Raw genomic sequence first — 19,972 nt, forward strand, 5'->3', positions numbered from 1 at the left:
AAGCAGGACATTTTGAACATAATTCCACTCTGAAGGAAAATTTTAAATTTGGAAGGAGAACGGTAAAACAGAATCTCTATCTTTTTCTTTCCTGCTTCTATAACTGCTCATCCCTCCCAGTTCCTTAGACGAAAGCAGAAAGTTGAGATACACTTCTGAAAAATGACATAGGGACTATTTTTACTGGAAAGAAAGGTATGCATAGATTTATGTGCAGAGATTTTATGATGCAGAGATTTTTTCTTCTTTCTTACTGAAACTGATTAAGAAATAAGAATCATAAACCAAAACATGAAATTTGGTTAGGTAACTGGTGAGAATGAACGTTTTCGTGACGTGGGCTATCAAGTTCTGGATGTTTTTATACTTGTCTTTACTGTGTGTAAAGTTTCTTCTAACCAAGGTTAGGTTAGAAGAAACTCCTATAGAAAAAGGGTTTTGAGTTGGTTTTGAATGCCAACTCTGCCACTGTACTAAATTTGTGTCCTTGGAAATCACTTGGTACTTCTGAATCTAATCTATAAGCATTTTGAACATAATGAGGGATGGAAGGTCACTACAGAACAAGGCTGCCCGACAGAACGTTCTGCAGTGATGGAATTATCTATCTCCACACTGTCCAACAGAATTGCCACTGACCACACGAGGCTATTGAGTAGTTGAAAGGTGGTGAGTGTGACTGAGAAAATGTTTTTTTTAATTTTATTTAGTTTTAATTTGTTTTTAAATTTAAATTGAAATAACCACATGTGGCTAGTGGCTATTGTAGTGGACAGTGCAGTGCAGAAGAACCAATGAGAAGCACTAATCAGCCTGGGGCTTCAGGGAAGGCTTCCTGGAGGGGATGACAGGATTCAAAAGTTAGCAAGTTTGATATAAGGGAGTTTATAAAGATTATCATTAAAATGCAGTTAGCAATCTATTTGGCCTATAAGAAAAAAGTATTGGTGTATTGGTTTAGTTCAGACTCAATATGTGGCTCATTCCTTTCTGGGGTATCTTGGAGGGACACTTCCTAAATTAGAAGGCCAGAGTATGATACATTGCTGCATGAGGCAGATTCCCCTGAGAAATTTCCATGAACACAGATTCCCTAAAAATAAAACTAAAGACACTTTATTCAGGCTATCAAGGAGGGGTGAATGCTCACGTTGGCAAGTGAAATTAGGAGATAATTGTGTGCTTTCCTTCTCAGTGTAGTTGGGCTGTGGCCTTACCTCACTTTTCGGGTCTGCACACCCTCTCCACAGTTTTCCCGTGTGTTCACAAAGGTCACCTTGCAGACGCTCCATGGCTCGGTGACCCATATGTACTGGCTGCAGTCACTGTGGCACGGCACAACCTCATAGACCTGAAACACAGGCGGCTTCAGGGACCTCACCTCAGGGAACCTGAGGAGAGCGAGTGGGAAGACTCCCACACAATAGCAAGCATCAATTATTGTTCAGATACTTTTATTCCTCACCTTTAGTGCTCATTATTCTAAAATAGGGATACACAGAAACTCTTGAGAGCTCTAGTGGAAAATGGCAGGATTGGCTGTGTTGTATTCTGCTGCTCTGCTATTTCATGGCAGGTGTAGATCCAACCCGCTGGACCACATGAGGGACATTACATACTTCCCTGTACTGACCCTTACCTCACTGTACTGCAATTTCCTGCACCATCTGTCTTGTTTACAGTTTTGTGTGTCTTCAATATTCAGCCCAGGGTGCTCATATTTCAGGCACTCAATAGAGAATTGTTGACTGAATGAATGAATGAATTTAATGATATATAAAGGTAGTTGTTTTCCAAATAAATATAATTTAACCTGATTCCAAATAAATATATAAAATGAGAAATTACATTTATGTTCCATATGTAAAACAACAATAAAATATAAATAATATGAAACAAAGCCATCCTATAACCTTCAAACATTTTGTTCTTGCAAGCAAGATCTGAATGGGGTCTCACATTACCCATCTATAGCCCAAGCAGTGAGGGCCACAGGAAACAAAGCAAATTGTGCTCTGTCTGCAAAGGCTTTCAGCTCTGTGGTGTGTTTGGTTTAAGGATTTTTAGAACAATGAACCAATTATGCTCTTTTCTCAATGGGAAGAATGAAATAAATGGCCCACAATCCACTGTGAAAGAGCTGACCCAATCATTAAAAGAAAAATGTCTTTTAAAATATTTTTTATAACAATCTACTATAGTCTATTTTCTATTTACAACCCCCCTCCCCAACTATAACGTATGAGTATTTTGTATAACTATCTAATTCCAAAGAATACAGATGTTAACAGCCCAGTGGAGCCATTCTTTTGTGCAAAGTTCGGTGGACTAAAAACACAAGTAAGGTGAATAAAGTAGACCTATTCCAAATAGGAATAAAAAATATGCAGTTGAAATAAGAATCTACAACTATTGCCATAAGTGATCACATTCACAATTGGGTGCTATATTAAAATAGGACTAAATATCACAGGGTAAACATTGCCTATAACCTGTGGGAAGGGAAAAATTGAAGGGAAGAGGCCATTCCTCTAATCTTTACATGGCTTTCATTTTAATCTCCTGCCTTTGAGTGGATCCACACAAGTTCAGAAAAACCTCCACCCATTTTTCAGCCACCTGCAACTTTTACCTCTCCCTCTGAAAAGCACAAGGGTGTTCATAAAGGGTGCAACGGTCTTGTAAAGGCTGGTAAAGAGAAGCTTTTCCTCCGTCCACCCCCCTTCACCTCAGGCCCTTATATTAAAATAAGAAAACACTAGTAACTATGCCAGGTAATGAAAAGGGAACAGCTGCAGAACAAAAATTTTTATGGAGAATGTGAAATGTTCTCCCTGTAAATATAAGAAGACAACAACAGGGAAAGAAATACATGCTCTGAAATCAGAAGTGAAAAAAAAAAACAAAAAAGCACTTTATTATGAACCCTAGGGTTTAAGAGTTCTTACCTGAGCCTGTAGCAGTAGCAACAGGAATGAAGAAAAGGGGGAGAAAAAAAGTAAAAAAAAAAATGTAAATAAGCCATGAGAATTCTTATTCTAAATTTCAAATATTATTATCCATATATAAAAGCCTACTTTGGTTAAGTTTAGAACATTTTTCTTAGGCATTGGGAGATAAAAGTCAACTCCCCAATATTGTCAAAAGATAAGAGACACAAATGAGTATTGCAAACAGCACAGCTGTCTATTTATCTATCCATCCATCTAAACACACCTGTCCATCTGTATTTCTTAGGAAATGAGGATTTGCCTCCTCTACTGGAAAATGGAATTTTCAAGTCAATTAACTGCCAATTATTTTATTGAAGAATGTGTAATTGTAGCAAAAGTTTGTGATTTATAATTAAAATGAACACAAAACTTTACATATTCTTTACTTTTCCTAAATATTTTACTACTACCTAAATCCCTAGAAGTTTCTATTTCTTTATGTAGAACATTTATGCTCAAAGTCAAATGTTCAAGAATCGATTATTTCTTGGTTTAGTTTTGATTTTTCAGTTGCTAATGCCTTGGTCTACAACCAACAAACTAATAACAGGCACACAAATGCCCCCATCAAATTCTGCATCAGAATATATCAGAGCTGGAGAGTGGCAGAGAAATAACTTAGATTTATTATAGCAAAGAGAGCTTGGCACAAGGTGTTGAACCTTTAGAAATTCACTCTTAAAGACAGTGCTGAAGCAAACACAACTTTCTAATTGCAAACCAAACTGGCTATACACACACACATATACACTAAACTTTAATGGGTATAAGAATGTGTTGATTTTTTAAATTAGGACAGTGGATAATTTATTAAAATTAAAATTAACTATTTATTGAAAATTCAAGGTTTCAAAAACTTGTAGAGAAACATTCTTTTGTATTATAAGCATTATATTTCAGTTACTCCATTTCACATTATTGATTTAATGAACGACATTTTCTTCTTTGCCAATATTCACTACCATCTTAGAAATGCAAAATGCCTTTATCGCAGGGAAGCCCAGTCACCAGTAGATGGCAGCCGTGCAACGTATAATTCATCCTCAGTTACCTTCTTTAAAGGGCAAACTCAACAACTTTATTTGAGGAAAATCAAAATTCTTTTAGAGTACTTCTTTATGGAATTCAATTCTCCACTTTCCTTGTCTTTAATTCCTTTATTAAAATGTTCTTTTTGTTTTCTCTATAATATAATTTTATTGCTATGAACAAATTTATGTTACTTTTGGGAAGCAAAGTATGAGTAGTGTATACAGTGAGTGGATATTAAAATTAGGCAGTCAGTGTGTGTATGTAACACTTCTACATATTTCAGGACTTGATTCTTTTAATTGTGACTTAAATTTAAATACACATATTAACATTTACAATACTTTATGAAGTTCATTCTTTGTTAATTCACATGTAGGCCAAACTTGAAAATAATCATCTGATTCATATTATACTACAGTTAAATTAGTCACAATCCCATCAGTCTTTTAAATTTTTATCTCCAATAGAACACGAATAAAAACTATTAACAGAAGTTAATGAACTGTGCATCCAAAGGTAAAGTTCCCAATGAAATTAAAAGGCCAATGAATAAATTGATGGATAGTATACTTACAGTGATTTTGAGGACACTTAATATTTCTTTTCCCTCAACTTATTTTACAACAGAAAAATTTAAATATATGCATCCTGATTTCGATCCTAATCCATATACTTTCCCTGACTTTAAATCTGATTTCATAGTTGGGATATCTTTCCTAAAGTGTAGGGGAATTTTAAGAATGGGACAATCATGCTCTCAGAACACCAGTCAGATCCACTTTTAAGACAGAGAAATATCTTGACACTATTTCAAAGAGAGGTGTCGTTTATCTTTCTATTGAATTATACCCATAGCTGTATACATACAGGGTACTAAATCTCCTGAGAATACAGAGATAATATATCTTATTTAGGATTTTAATAACATACATGCATTTTCTCAGGCATTCTAAAGATCTAATGCGCCAAATGTCCTATTCAGGGCTATTATTTACTTTTCTCCATTTTGGAGGAAAAAAATAGATCACTGTGAATCTAAACAATATTTAATATTCTCAAAGGTAGGAAATACCTGGTTGACATGGTCCAGTTTGGGGCAAGGCCTTCCTCCATTGTACGGTTTCTCACGTAGCCACTTAGACCGAACCTTCACCCCACTGCCACAGGACCTACTGCAGCGAGACCAGTTGGACCACTCACTGAGTTTGCAGTCCGAGGGGCAGGGGATGATGCAGGCCTCTTCAATGTAACCTGCAGAGACGAAAATGAGACAAAAACCGTCTCCTCTCCATGTCACTCTCCCACTAGCACCCTCCATTCTAGCTCATTTAGAAGGTCCAAGTTTGACTTGACAGTAGCATGCAAATGCAGAGATGTCTCTGTTGTTAAGGACTCAAGCTAAATTCGGCAAGAACCAACACATGTATACAGTGTCTGTGTTAAAATAACAGCTGAGCAGCTGCCATATGATCTGCTTAGGATTCATGCTCACCACATTTCAACATTTCTGACTTTCTGACAGCTCGTGTTTAATTGACAGTAACCTGTCTGCTGCCATATCATTCTCATGCTGCCAGAATGACATAGTAAAAAAAAAAAATTACAACACAATTGACTATAAAATCCTATCTGTTAATGTCACACAATTTCAGGTTTCTGAGTCCACGTAACGTTCTTCCTCAAGAAGTAAATCCAGTCCCTCCCTGTCAGGAGTGTAAAGGTACTATTTAACTTGGCACTTTGTTTCCCCTTCTTTAAAAACCAAGCCTGAAGAAGAAAAAATGAAGGATGCTAAATAATGCCTCATATTTTCATAGTGCTGTCAATTTCAAAGCACCTTTATATCTTATATCCATTTGATTCTTTGGGAAATCTCATGAATATAATGGGCAGATATTGATATTCTACTGAACAGATGCAAAAATAAATGCAGGGAGATAACTGACAAGCCCAAGGTCTCACAGTAGAGATGGGGAAAGGTTTTCTGAGATCAAGTCTAGTACTCATTCCACCAAACACAACCAATTAAATTAATAGTCTACAGATTGCCTTTGGGAAATGGGAGCATTTTCCTTGAACAGACCTTTACTTCCATCATGGAATTTCACAATATTAATTTATGACCATTTTCCCAAGGCAAATGTGTAGAAAAAGCAAAGTATTTTATTCTATAGTGTGAATATACCATGGGCTATTCATTCATTTTACTGTTGATGAGCATCTGAGTAGTTTTCAGTTTGGGGTTATTATTAACCATGCTTTCTCACGAATATGTTTTTTAGTGGGGGGGGGGAATATATATACACACATATATATGTATATATATGCATATATATGTATATGCATTTCTGGTGGATGTAATCCTAGATGTGAAATGGATAGGTCAGAGGCTTTGCATATTATATCACCTAATTGTAACTGAAGTATGAAAAGGAAATTTTGTTAAAAGTGGGATCATAAATTTGGTATGAAGAGTAGGATGCAAAAGATAGGGATTAATCTCAATTAGTTCCATTTGGGGTTTTATTAATTGTGAATCTATGAAGATAGAATGTGCCAATTCATAGTTTTGACTGTACTTCTGGTACTGAAGATAGCTTTTGGAATATTGATAATGATCCAAAGGATAGTCAAAAAGTCAAACAAAGAATGAAGGAGTATTCTACATTAGTGTTTACTAAAATGTTAAAAAGCATAGCTATTCTTCAAATAGATTGAAGTTGTTCTACTTCAAGTTCATACCTTGACTTTAATTATGGTTGAGGTAGGGAAACAAGCTCTCCATCACTATTCTTAGTTTTGATATATTTCAATTCTATTCCCCTTTTTTCCTACAGCACAACTACTAAACAAATTTATGTAAAATAGTGTGAGATGCCTAAAAAGTGACTTCCTGACACGGCCAGTAATTAGTTTTGTTTTTAATAATAGTTTAATAAATAGAATCAAATTATATAAATGTCTAAAGTCATTTCAATGCCATTCTGTCACCAAATTATTCAGTAACATTTGTACAAGTGCAATGAATTTCAAAAACCTCCATTCATTTCCAAATATTATCAATGGTTTCGGCAACAGGACACTAGTATTTCAAAAGGTAATAAGTCATTGAAATATTTCTAGAAAAGTACCATTTTCTACCTTGCTAAACTGCAAAATGATTGTCAAGAGTAAACCTCTAACTTTTTAGTACTCAGTAACTGAAGGTGAAATTAGAACCACATGATCTATAATATCACTGTCTCACAGAATAATGGATAAGTAGAAATTCTTTCTTTCCATTTTGTCTGTTGAATTATTATGGTATTAGTGAGATTTAACTTGTATGACTCAGACTGATTCACATTATATTATTAAAGAAACATATAAAATTTTTAAGTCTGATTTTCCAATAGCAAATGACAGAAAAAACTCTCAACCTATTAAACCGTTAAAAGATGCACATTAGGCACTGAGATAAAGACAAAACTGCAGAAGAGTATATTGCTTAGCATCCCGTTTTTATTTTCCAATGTGTAACAGCGTTCAATAATTGCCTGTCATGTTTATCCAGCACCATAAAAATCCTTAATGCTACTAGTGAACTGCTAGATAAGCATTCCCTTGCTTTCTCTGCTAAGATCACTTTTGAGGGCAATTAATACCAAACAATCATGTGGGATAGAAAGAAAAGAGAAACATTTGAAGCGTTTTAATGCCATATAAACTGCTGGCATGTTGGAGCAACTTATGGTTTCTGAGGAAGGCTGGAATAAAATAAATGCCTTCACAATTAGGGTGTTAAAACTTTTAGCAGTTCAACACTGAATTTAACACGTGAAAAAATCAAACTTCTAACTTGTGATCATATTTTTGTATCCTGTATCTGTTTTTACTACTGCTTTCAGGCTGAAATTAATACAAAACACCTGCAGGATAAAAGTGGCAACCAAAGGACATTTTTTGCATTTGCGATGTATACAATCACCTCAGCCACTTGAATAATGTGCAGATAAAAAGGCTTTCAACAACCTTTGCAATTACCAAATTGTGCTTTTGAAAGGTGGACTGCTGATGGATTAAACAATTCATTTTGAAAACACATGACATATATTGGTTTGTTCTGATTTACAGCTGTGAGCCCGAGCAACTCTGGCAGTCTATCTGAAGCATCTAGATTAATCTTGAAAGCCACCTGAAAAACCTTTCATACTCAAATGTACTGTATGCATGTGGCTGCAAACCAGGAATGAGAAAATTCAGCTAGACTTTTATCTATGCTGGTCCTTGCGGGTTTGAAAATACTGAAAAAAATTGTTTTTAAATTCACAAAGCCACAGAATATTCTTTAGAAATTACATATTAAGAATTGGTAACTTGATAACTTGGAGAAACCAAACTGTTATGTGTATAACCAAACTCCTATATTCCAGTGTTTTACCTGAACCCAATACTCAGCATGTGAAAAGTTATGAATCAGATTGGGCAATTAATTGTTATAGCAAGATACCCAAGTAAATTTCTATAACTACTATGAGATGCTATTTTCATTTTATTTATATTTATTTATGTAAATATGACTGTGTATCTTTTCAATTTTGCTAAGTATTAAAAGATTTTTTGTAGAAAATCTCAACATCTGCATGAATGGCTGTTGGGTTTTGTAAATGTTATTTCAGTTGGGAGCTGACCCAATAAGCAGACACATTCAGATTCAGATACATCTATGTACAAGCTAATTACCAAGGCCACTTCCTGTAGCAAACTCTAAAGCATCCACACATACATTTTATTATAAAAGGAAATAAGTAAACATACTCATTTAAGAACATGGATCTACAATTTACTTTTCCAACCAAAATGAGAAGTCTTAGGTATAATTACTTAGATTAAAGTACTTACTGACTTTCTTTCCCAAATTTAGCATTTATAGAATGAACTATTTTGAACGTGATTCATGGTAGGGAATTGTTCTTTCAATCAATGAAAATCTTGTACTACTAGAGAGATATTTCCAAAGGATGGTCTTTAAACACTAATTTGTTAGTTATTAGTAAGTGCCAACCATAATTTTTTAAAAAGTGTTGTACGGTTATATAAGTTGGAAAAACTGCTGCAGTGAAGTAGGTTAAACAAGTCTCATAAGTTAGGCTAAATACTTTGCTATTATCAATTATGAGTCTCCAGAGAAAGAATCACACTGCATTTCTCACATTTATTGACTAATGAGAAATAGATCATCCAGGTTGTTTAAAATTACAAAGCATTAACATTGGGTTATTTTGAAATGTACAGTTTTAAGTTTTTTAAAAGTAGTTCTTTTTCATATCCATTTCCAGATACAGATGAGAATGTAAATCAAAACAAAATGAAACAAAACAAAACTTAAGATGGTTTCTTCTTGACTTATTTTATGCTTTAAAGCTTAGGTCAAACTTCTGGATAAACTAGTACTGAAGGGCTGAATAGGTCTTCAGTGCAACTATGAAGAAATGTGATAAACATTGAGATAAGTAGAAGTAGAGATTTTTTTTTTTTTTAAAGACATTTAAAACGGCCATAAAATTGTTGGTGTGCTCATTTTTGAGCTCACAGAAATGATTTTGTCTAATAATAAAGCCTTCTTAATGCATTTATAGAAAATAATTCTGAATGCTTAAGTCTTGTTCAGTACTTGACCTATTTCTTAGGAACGAAGTTAGACTCAATTAATACCATAAAGAGGTTTAGTACTATGTTTGGGATTTGCACAGGTTTTACTAATTTAATAGTAACATATTTTGGTTCACACAGGTCATCTCTTACCTTCATGAATTGAGAAACTTGAAACGCAACATTATTAATGAACCGTTCTATGGTTACATCAATAAAACTACCATTGTTTTCAGCACGATTATCACTCCATAACAATTTCATTAAAATTAGTGTTCTCACCTCTTTTAAGACATTAAAGGGAATGAAGGGTCAGAGGCTAATCCAAAGGAAGAGATGTAAAATATAATGGCAGAAATTGTTGGTAAAGCAAAGTTCAAATTTCTTTATTTTTTTATTGTTTAGTGTCACAAATAATGAATTGTTCTTGGGAGTTAAAATTATTTTAAGTGGTCAAACACTTCCTTATTAAAAAATTTAAAAGGAAGTCTATTAAGTACAAGGGATATATTGGAGCTATGTTACACAGCCTGGCTTGAGGGACTCCTTAGAGCCCAATTTGGAAACCATGTTATTAAATAGAAGAGTTGTGGTGTGAGGGATGTGGAGCACATGGCGCTAAATGATAACAGCAGTGCTTTTCCATCACACATGACGGGAATGGCAGCTGCAGGAAGTTTCCCAACTGAAGTTTCCCTCATCACCTCTATTGGGCTCCCTCAGGGAGCCTCTGGGAGAATAATGCTGGTATCCACCTCTAATTTAAATTCAACCCTAGGCAACAGCTTTCTCTGTGTACTCAAGTGTCCTTAGCAAACCTTTCCTTCTTTCCTTGACTCTTTGACCTTGTAGCCAGTTACCTGAGGAAAAGTCTGTCTCCCAGCCCTGCCTCTCTCTTCCATTTGAAAAGAAAACGACTCCAGTTGTGAAGAACCGCAAAAGCCCTACTAGCCATACCTGTACATTCAAAGGAGAGATTTAAAATTTGAAATGAATTAGAAATTAAATAAATTCTATCAAATGCAAAAACCTTTTAGGGAACTTGGGACTCAATCTCAGCTTGTTTACAAGACTCTACTTATTATCTCTTCTGCCTGGTTTCTTGAAACATGCTCTTCCTCAAAGACGAGCATTCACTCCAATAAGGAACAGTTTCTCAAACAACTTTGCTTCTAATTAATCTCTAATATTAAACCCATATTATCTTCTATAGAATTTCCTTACTAATAGTAATGCATTTCAGTTATATTGTGGTTGATTGGCCATGTGGGTTATCCTTGGAAACTATTCTGCCATATTCATAACTATTTTTATCAGATGAACCTTCAGTTCTACACAATAACTTAAAAGCACAAGCTCTTGAACTAAAATCTATTTATAAACTGTGGACTATATGAGTGTTTGCAATTCAACTGGGCCCTTGTATGGCACAACGTCCAGGATGTATGCCTTTTCTAATGTGACGATTGTTCTTTTCCTTCCCCACAAATTCTAATAGAAAACAACTCCACATCCACAATTCCATAATGTGTACTAGAGTCTGTGGCTGATAAGACAGTGTCAGGCAGTTACAGTCACAGTAGCTGGAGATGGTCATTTAAACATGATGCCTGCTTAGAAATCATGTGTATCATCCCTGGGAAGACTGATGAAATAAGTATATAGTTCACTTACGCTATCAGGCAATAAGGTTAAATGTCACATAAAGGTAAGCTATGCTTAAAATGTTAAAATATACTATTAAACACCTTTTGCTTCACTTTCAAAATTTGTAGAGCTTTCTTTTTATTTTAACAATTATTGCTGTAGTGTAAACCACTTATGAAACAAACCCTATAAGATAAAAGCAACCTTGGGTGCCAGCAAAAGATATTGTGAATTATCAGTTTTTAATGGTCACACATTGAATTCCATAGATGCTTCCAAAAGCAACTGCTAAAGCCATTAATTAATGTCCTGAAAGTTCTGTATAATACCATTCCGAGCATAGCAGGAGAGGAAAAAAAGCATCAAAGAATCAATACAAGTCTCTGTATCATTTTAAATTACTGTTAAAGGAAAACTAATCTCACAGTAATAAGACATTATTAGTGCAACTAGGTCCAAATAACAAAGAATACTGTCACAAACCAGATGCTAAATTATTTGTGTGGATCAATTACCTCTATTGACCCACAAACAAAAATTAAATATTTATAAGAAACAGAAACAAATATATGGATTTGGGTTTTATTTCTAATTTACAAACTATTCTGAACTATTCAATTGTGACTACAGTTAAAAGACAAACTGAGACAGAAGCTTTGAACAACCAGAAAGAACTGGCAGAAGCATGTTTCTCAAAGCTTCTGAAAACAAAGGATTACAGTAACAGGACAAGTACTAAATCAAGTAAAAGGCCATTTAAAGTGGTCAGATCTCCTGGTGCCCAGGCTGGCCCCTTCCCTGCTCCTCACTGGCTCGGTATGGAGCTGGCTTGCACCCCCAGTGTGGATCCCTGGTCCCTTTCCAGAAGGAGCAGAGTAACCTTTATGCACATAGTGGGAGCATGTATATCTGGCCCAATTTATCTGGTAGTGATCTGAGGGACTGGTGTCCCAGAACTTGCCCTGTGTCTAGAAGTCAGCTCACTGAGATTAATAAACTGTCTGCTTGGGACAAGGGATTGCTTGCTGTAGGATATACAGTACAGTTCCCCAGACTGTGAGTAAACTATTGCCTAGGGAAGAGGGGACATTCATATCCATGCACACAGAATTCTCAAGACCACATGCACATGCCCAAGACAAGACACATGCACAGAAAGGATCAGGCAGCCCTCCACACTTTGGTCTCGAGCCATTCTCTAAACTCACTGCATAGACAGGCTCTGAAGAAGAGCACTTGCTCAGGTCAATCCACAAAAATTGGGAAAAGTGTTTTCTTTTTTCCCTTCTTTGGTTTTTGGTTAGCTCCTGGCATTCAAGGAAGGCTCTGTCGTAACACTAGCTGGATACAAGTTTAACGAACAGATGCCCCAGAGTCTAAATTCCAGTGACAACACATTAAAATACTGAAATGTCCAGGTTTCAACAAAAGGTACAAAACACACAAAGAAGCAGGAAGTGATGGCCCAGGCAAATCAGAAAATTAAGGCATTAGAACACATCAGTGAGGAAGACCAGACCTGGGAAATGCCACACAAAAAACTATAAAGAAAATTGTTGTAAAAATATGTTCAAAGAGGTAAAGGAAAACATGGACAATGAACTAAAGGAAATCAGGAAAACAATAGATTAACACAAAGAGACTATCAATGCAGTGATAGGAATTATGAAAGGGAACCAAATAAGCTGAAAGTCACAGTAACAGAAATTAAAAATTCCCTAGAATACTGCAAAGGAGAGGCTAAGCCTACTTATAATTATGCCTAAGAGTCACCCCCAGAGAACCTCTTTGTTGCTCAGATGTGATCTCTCTAAGCCAACTTGGCAGGTGGACTTGGTGCCCTCCCCCTTATGTGGGACATGACTCCCAGGGGTGTAAATCTCTCTGGCAATGTGGGACATGACTCCCAGGGATGAGTCTGGACCCATCATTGTGGGATTGAGAAAGCCTTCCTGACCAAGGGGAGAAGAGAAATGGAAAAAAAAAAAAAAAAAAAAAAAAAGAAGTTTTATTGGCTGAGAGAGGTCAAATGGAGTAGACAGGGCATTCTGGAGGTTATTCTTATGCATTATATAAGTATCCCTTTCTGGTTTTTACTGTATTAGAATAGCTAGCAGGAAATACCTGAAACTGTTGAACTTTAATCTAGTAGCCTTGATTCTTGAAGATGATGGTATAACCATATAACTTATATGGTGTGATTCTGTGATTGTGAAAACCTTATGGCTCCCACTCCCTTTATCCAGTGTATGACAGGTGATTAGAAAAATGGGGACAAAAAAAGTAAATGAATAATAGGGAGGATGGGGAGTAGGGGGTGTTTTGGGTGTTCTTTCTTACTTTTTTATTTTTTTTTATTTTTTTGGAGTAATGAAAATGTTAAAAAATTGATTGTCGTGATTAAAGCACAACTATATGATGATACTATGAACAACTGATTGTACACTTTGGATGACTGTATGGTATGTAACTATATCCTGATAAAATTGCAGAACAAAATTCCATGGAAGTATCAAATAACAGATTGGAGTTGGTGAAAGAAAGAATCAGAGAAATTGAAGAGAAGTCAACTGGAACCCTTTAGTCTGAGGAGCAGAAAGAAAAATGAAGAAAAGGGACCAGGGTCTGAGAAACCTGTATACCATCAAGCATACCAACATATGTACTGTGAGAGTCCCAGAAGGAGAAGAAAGAGAAAGGGGCAGAGAGGATATTCAAAGAGATAATGGCTATAAACATCCAAAATTTAATGAAAGACATGAATATATGCATCCAAGATCCTCACTGAACTCCAAACAAGATAAACCCAAATAGACCCACACTGCAGCGTATTATAATCACACTGTCAATTGCCAGACATGAGAGAACTGTGAAAGCCACAAGAGAGAAACAAAATATCACATACAAGTGGGCCTCAATAAGTGTGAATTTCTCATTGGAAACAATGAAGGCAAGAAGGCAGTGGGATGATGTATTTAAAGTGCTAAAAGCAAAAAACTGTCAACCAAGAACTCTATATCCAGCAAAACTGTCTTTCAAAAATGAGGGTGAGATTAAGACATTCCCAGATAAATAAAGGTAGAGGGAGTTCATTACCAATAGACCAACCCTGCAAGAAATGCTAAAGAGAATTATGCAGGATGGAAGGAAAGAACAATGGACAAGAGATCAAGGCTGCATGAAGAAATAAAGATATCTGTTAAGAGTAAATACAGGGTAATTATAAATGCCAGGACTATCGTATTTTTGGTTTGTAACTCTGCTTTTCCTTCCACACATCTAAAAAGCAAATGTATAAAATGTAATGATAAAACAATGCTGTTGGACTCATAATTATAAACATGTAAAGACAGAGGTGTATAGGGACATAGTTTTTGTATACTCTTGAAGTTAAGTTGGTATCAAAGAAAACAAGGTTGTTACAGCTTTAGGATGTTAAATTTAAGCTCCATGGCAACTACAAAGAAACTATAGGGGAAAACATCTGCTCACAGAGACAGAAACCAGAGTCCAGGTTGTTAGGGGTGGGGGAAGGGGAATGGGAACTTAATGCAAAAATGAGTATAGGTTTCTATTTGGGGAGATGGGAAAGTTTTAGTAAGGGAAGGTGGTAAGGGTACTGGAACTTAGTGAATGTGGTTAATCCCATTGAACGTTACACTTGAGAGTGATTGTGTTGGAAAAGCTTATGTTGCATATATGTTCCCACAAAAAAGAAAAGAAAAGAAAAGAAAAGAAAAGAAAGAAAAGAAAAGAAAAGAAAAGAAAAGAAAAGAAAAGAAAGAAAGATGGAGCAACTAAAGAGACAATATAATTAAAGGCAATATGTGATCCTGGACAGAAACTAACAAGGGAGGAGAAAAGGCTAAAAAGGATAATATTAGGACATGTAAAATTTGAATATAGACTACGCCTTATATAAATGTTAAATATCTTGAACTTGATAACTGTACTTAAGGTGGATACAGGCATACCTCAGAGATATTGCAGGTTTGGTTCCAGAACACTGTAATTAAGCGAATTTTGCAATAAAATCAGTCATACAATTTTTTTGGTTTCCCAGTGCATACAAAAGTTACCTGCAAACTATACTATTGTCCATGAAGTGTGCAATAGCATTATGTCTGAAAAAAACAATGTACATACCTTAATTAAAAAATACTTTATTGCTAGAAAATGCTAACCATCATCTGCATCTAAGCCTTCAGCAAGTTGTAAACTTTTTGCTGGTAGAAGGTCTTGCCTTGATGTTGATGGCTGCTGATTGATCAGGGTGGTGGCTGCTGAAGGTTGGAGTGGTTTTGGCATTTCTTAAAATAAGACAACCTGAAGTTTGCTACATCTATTGAATCTTCCTTTTATGAAAGATTTCTCTGCAGCATATGATGCTGTTTGATAGCATTTTATCTACAGTAGAATTTTCAACATTTGAGTCAATCCTCTGAAACCCTGCTGCTGCTTTATCAACTAAGTTTATGTAATATTCTAAATACTTTGTTGCCATTTCAACAACATTCACAGCATCCTCACGAGGAGCAGATCCCATCTCAAGAAACCACTTTCTTTGCTCACCCATAAGAAATAATTCTTCATTAAATTTTAAATGGGATTGCAGCAATTTAGTCACATCTTCAAGCTCTACTTCTAAATCTAGTTCTCTTGCTATTTACAACATATCTGCAGTTCCTTCCCCCACTGAAGTCTTGAACTATCCAAGTTTTGTTGTTCCATTTATAGACAACAGACAGAGGAGATTTAGTATAGTTCATAATGGCCCTAGGATTTTCAAAATGGTCAATGCGCACTGGCTTCAACTTAAAGTCACCAGCTGCATTAGCCCCTAACAAGAGTCAGCCTGTCCTTTGAAGCCAGACATTGACTTCTCTCTAGCTATGAAAGTCAAAGATGGCATCTTTTTCAAATAAAGGCTGTTTTGTCTATGTAGAAAATCTATTGTTTACTGTAGCCACCTTTATCAATTATCTTAGCTAGACCTTCTGGATCACTTATTGAAGCTTCTACATCAACACTTGCTGCTTTACCTAGTGCTTTCATGTTATGCAGATGGTTTCTTTCCTGAGATCTCATGAACCAACCACTGCTAACTTCCAACTCTTCTTCTGCAGTTTTCTCACCTCTCTCAGCCTTCACAAAACTGAAGAGAGTTAGGACGTTGCTTTGGATTAGGCTTTAGCTTAAGGGAATGTTGTGGCTGGTTTGATGATTTATCCAAACACTAAAATTTTCTCCATATCAGCAGTAAGGCTGGTTTGCTTTCTTATCATTCAAGTGTTCACTGGAGTAGCACTTTCAATTTGCTTCAAGAACTTCTCCTTTGCATTCACAACCTGGCTAACTATTTGATGCTAGAGGCCTCGCTTTTGCCTATCTTGGCTCTTGACATGCATTCCTCATTAAACATAATCATTTCTAGCTTTTGATTGAAAGTGAGAGACACGGGACTCCTCCTTTCACTTGAACACTAAAAGCTCATTGTAGGGTTAATTACCCTACTTTCAATATTGTTGTGTCTCAAGAAATAGGGAGGCCCAAGGAGAGGGAGGGAGATGGGAGAATGGCCAGTCGGTGGAGCAGTCAGAACATATACAACACTTACGGATAAAAGTTTGCCAACTTGTATGGGCATGGTTCATGGCATCTCAAAACAATTACAACAGTAACATCAAAGATCACAGGTTACTATAACATATATGAAAATGAAAAAGTTTGAAATATTGCAAGAATTACTGAGATGTAACCCAGAAACATGAAGTGAGCACTTACTGTTGGAAAATGTTACTGATAGACTTGCTCAATGCAGGCTTGCCCAACCCTCAATTTGCAAAAAAATGTACTATCTGTGAAGCACAATACAATGAGGTTTATCAGTCAGGGGTTTCTAGGGAAACAGAACCAACAAGAGATATCCGTAAATATTATGAGATTTTTTAAGAATTGTCTCACATAACTGTGGGGATGTACAAGTCCAAATTCCATAGGGCAGGCTGCAAGATGGGAACTCTGAGGAAGGTTTTCAATGAATTCCCCAGGAGAAGCTGTCTGGTTGAAGTAGAGATGGAAATTCTTTCTTCTGACTGCTGAAGTCATTACTTCTCCTTTTAAAGCCTTCAGCTGATTGGATGAAACTTCTCTCATTGTTGAAGGCAGTCTCCACAGGGGAATGTAGATGTAATCAGTCATAGATGCAATTAACCTCCTTATGATTTAAGTCATGGAAAGTCTTCACAGAAACAATCAGGCCAGTGCCTGCTTGGTCAAACACCTGGACAGCAAAACCTGACCAAGCTGATGTCAGAACTTAACCATCACAGTCCACCCCTTGTCGACTTGGCAGTCATACACATCTCCTTAAGTCATACTTAATCTCTAAATAAAAACAATAGCAGTTATACTTTCACCTAACAATACTCAATTGTCCTGTGTACAACCAGAAACACACTAACTCTCCCTAAAATAGAGTGCAAGTCCTTGGGTAATATTCATTCTTAAACTTGATATCCTATAACAAATATTATGACATGAAGTGAATACACCTTATGTTATATGATAAGACGGTAAGCTAGGGAAGAAAACATTATTTGCTTTATGTACATATACAAACATATTCATAAAATAAGAAATATTTGTAACAATTACAGTCCTTATTTCTGTGTTCATATTTATATTTATAACTATCTTCTTCTACTACCCATTCCATTTTCCTTTTACCCTCAGCAAGCATCTCAGCTGGCAGTTCTTTGCCTGGAATGTGACCCAAGTCTTCATTCCTGAAATTTCTGGTCCATTAGTTCTGTCTGGATTGGGTTTTTGCAGTTTTCCATTGATTGTAGTCACAGGACATGGTAGTACTAAGAGATGCCCGAGGGAATCTCCTGTATTCCAAGAAAACTGTTCTCTACCTCCATTAGGTAGTTGCAGTCCTAGCTCCCCTTGATAACCAGGATCAATCACTCCAGCCAGTGCAGTAATTCCCTTCTTTGCCTGTTGATTCAGAGGCATGAGGAGCCCAAAGCAGTCCAGTGGCAGTCTTAACTTTCATTTCAATGGAATCATTGTTCTGTCTCTTGGTAGAAGAACTCCTTTTAGAACTGAGACTTGTAAACCAGCAGTGCTTAAAGTTGCAGTGACAGGAAGCAAGCATTTTTCTAGTGGATCACTTGGGGTAGTAGTGAGTGGTGCCACTCCCATTTCCACCCCTTGATTCCTGGATCTGTGAATCCTGGCTATAGGAGAAGCAGCACCATAGAGCGAATGCTGATTTAGAGCACACTCAGCCTCCCAGAGAACATTTCCCCAGTTGTGAAAGGCATTGCCATCTAGTTGGCATTGTAACTGAGTCTTCAAAACACCATTCCACCATTCTATCAATCTAGCTGCTTCAGGATTATGGGGAACACAGTAAGACCAGTGAGTTCCATGAGCATGTGCCATTCCCACACTTCATTTGCTGTGAAGTTGGATCCTCAGGGCTGACCATTACAGGTTTATGTGGCAAAGACTAAGCAGAATCTAGGGTTTCAATGTACCCACCACCATCATTATCAACCTGTAAGTCCCCATTCCAATTTTCAAATCCCATTCCTTTATAATTAATGTCCTCACTTTAACAGCAGACACCCTGCAAACTTGTGAATTTACTTTACATTGTACAATGACACTCTGGGTCTGGTTTCCAGAAATCTCAAGTCTGTGGCTACACAAAATTAGATCTTCTTTCAAGGCACACATAGAAACTTTCAGGACTTTACATATGCTTACATTGCAAATATGAAACCATGAGCTCATCCCTTTAAAAAAAAAAAAAACTGTATCCAGCATATTTAGGAAAAACCAGCCAACATCATTAAACATTTAACCCAACAAAACTTCATTAAGGAGTCAAAAACACTCTTACCCACATCCTTGCCTCTTATAAGCATTCGAGTGGTTGTATCCAGTGGTGATATTTTGCATATATCTATTGCCAACTCATGCCATGTACTATCAGTGCCATCTTGATTACTGGAAATAGAGTTACTAGTGCTTTTGAATCTAATCAACTTAGAGAACCAATTCCAAAACCCCAGAACCAATACAGAAATCTCATCCTCAAGATTTTGATTTTTAAGAACCACTCATGGTATCAAAACTGTATTAGTCAAGGTTCTCTAGGGAAACACAACTGACAGGAGATATCTGTAGATATTATGAGACTTTTATAAGAATTGTTTCACACAACTGTGGGGATGTGCAAGTCCAAATTCCATAGGGCCGCAAGATGGGAACTCTGATAAAGATTTTCGATGAATTCCCCAGGAAAAGCTGGCTGGCTGAAATAGAGACAGAAATTCTCTCTTTTGACTGCTGAAATCATCACTTCTCCTTTTAAAGCCTTCAATGGACTGGATGAGATTTCTGTCATTGTTGAAGACAATTTTCTCAATTGATTGTAGATGTGATCAGCCATAGATGCAATCAACTTACTGATGATTTAAGTTCACAGAATATCCTCACAGTAACAATCAGGCCAGTGCTTGCTTGGTCAAAAACCTGGACACCAAAACCTGACCAAGGTGACACATGCACTTAAGTATCACACAAGCTATGCCTGTACATAAATGAATATCCTTTTTCTCAGGAAATGTACATGGCAGTATTAAGTGTTCATG

At 36.3% G+C, this 19,972-nt stretch overlaps 1 protein-coding gene across 3 annotated transcripts in view; it reads right to left on the reverse strand.

Moving 5' to 3' along the window:
- The window catches only part of THSD7A (thrombospondin type 1 domain containing 7A), a 454,120-nt gene that overhangs the window by 32,844 nt on the left and 401,304 nt on the right, over positions 1–19,972 (reverse strand). For all 3 annotated transcript variants that reach the window (XM_037836795.1, XM_037836794.1, XM_037836796.1), the window contains exons 14-16: positions 5,098–5,276; positions 2,949–2,954; positions 1,218–1,351 (exon numbers count right to left, since the gene is read on the reverse strand). In XM_037836795.1, coding sequence (XP_037692723.1) covers positions 1,218–1,351; positions 2,949–2,954; positions 5,098–5,276 — 319 coding nt within the window. The remainder of the gene's footprint in view (positions 1–1,217; positions 1,352–2,948; positions 2,955–5,097; positions 5,277–19,972) is intronic.

The sequence above is a fragment of the Choloepus didactylus genome, chromosome 5, assembly GCF_015220235.1.
Source record: "Choloepus didactylus isolate mChoDid1 chromosome 5, mChoDid1.pri, whole genome shotgun sequence".
Taxonomy (NCBI): Eukaryota; Metazoa; Chordata; class Mammalia; order Pilosa; family Megalonychidae; genus Choloepus; species Choloepus didactylus.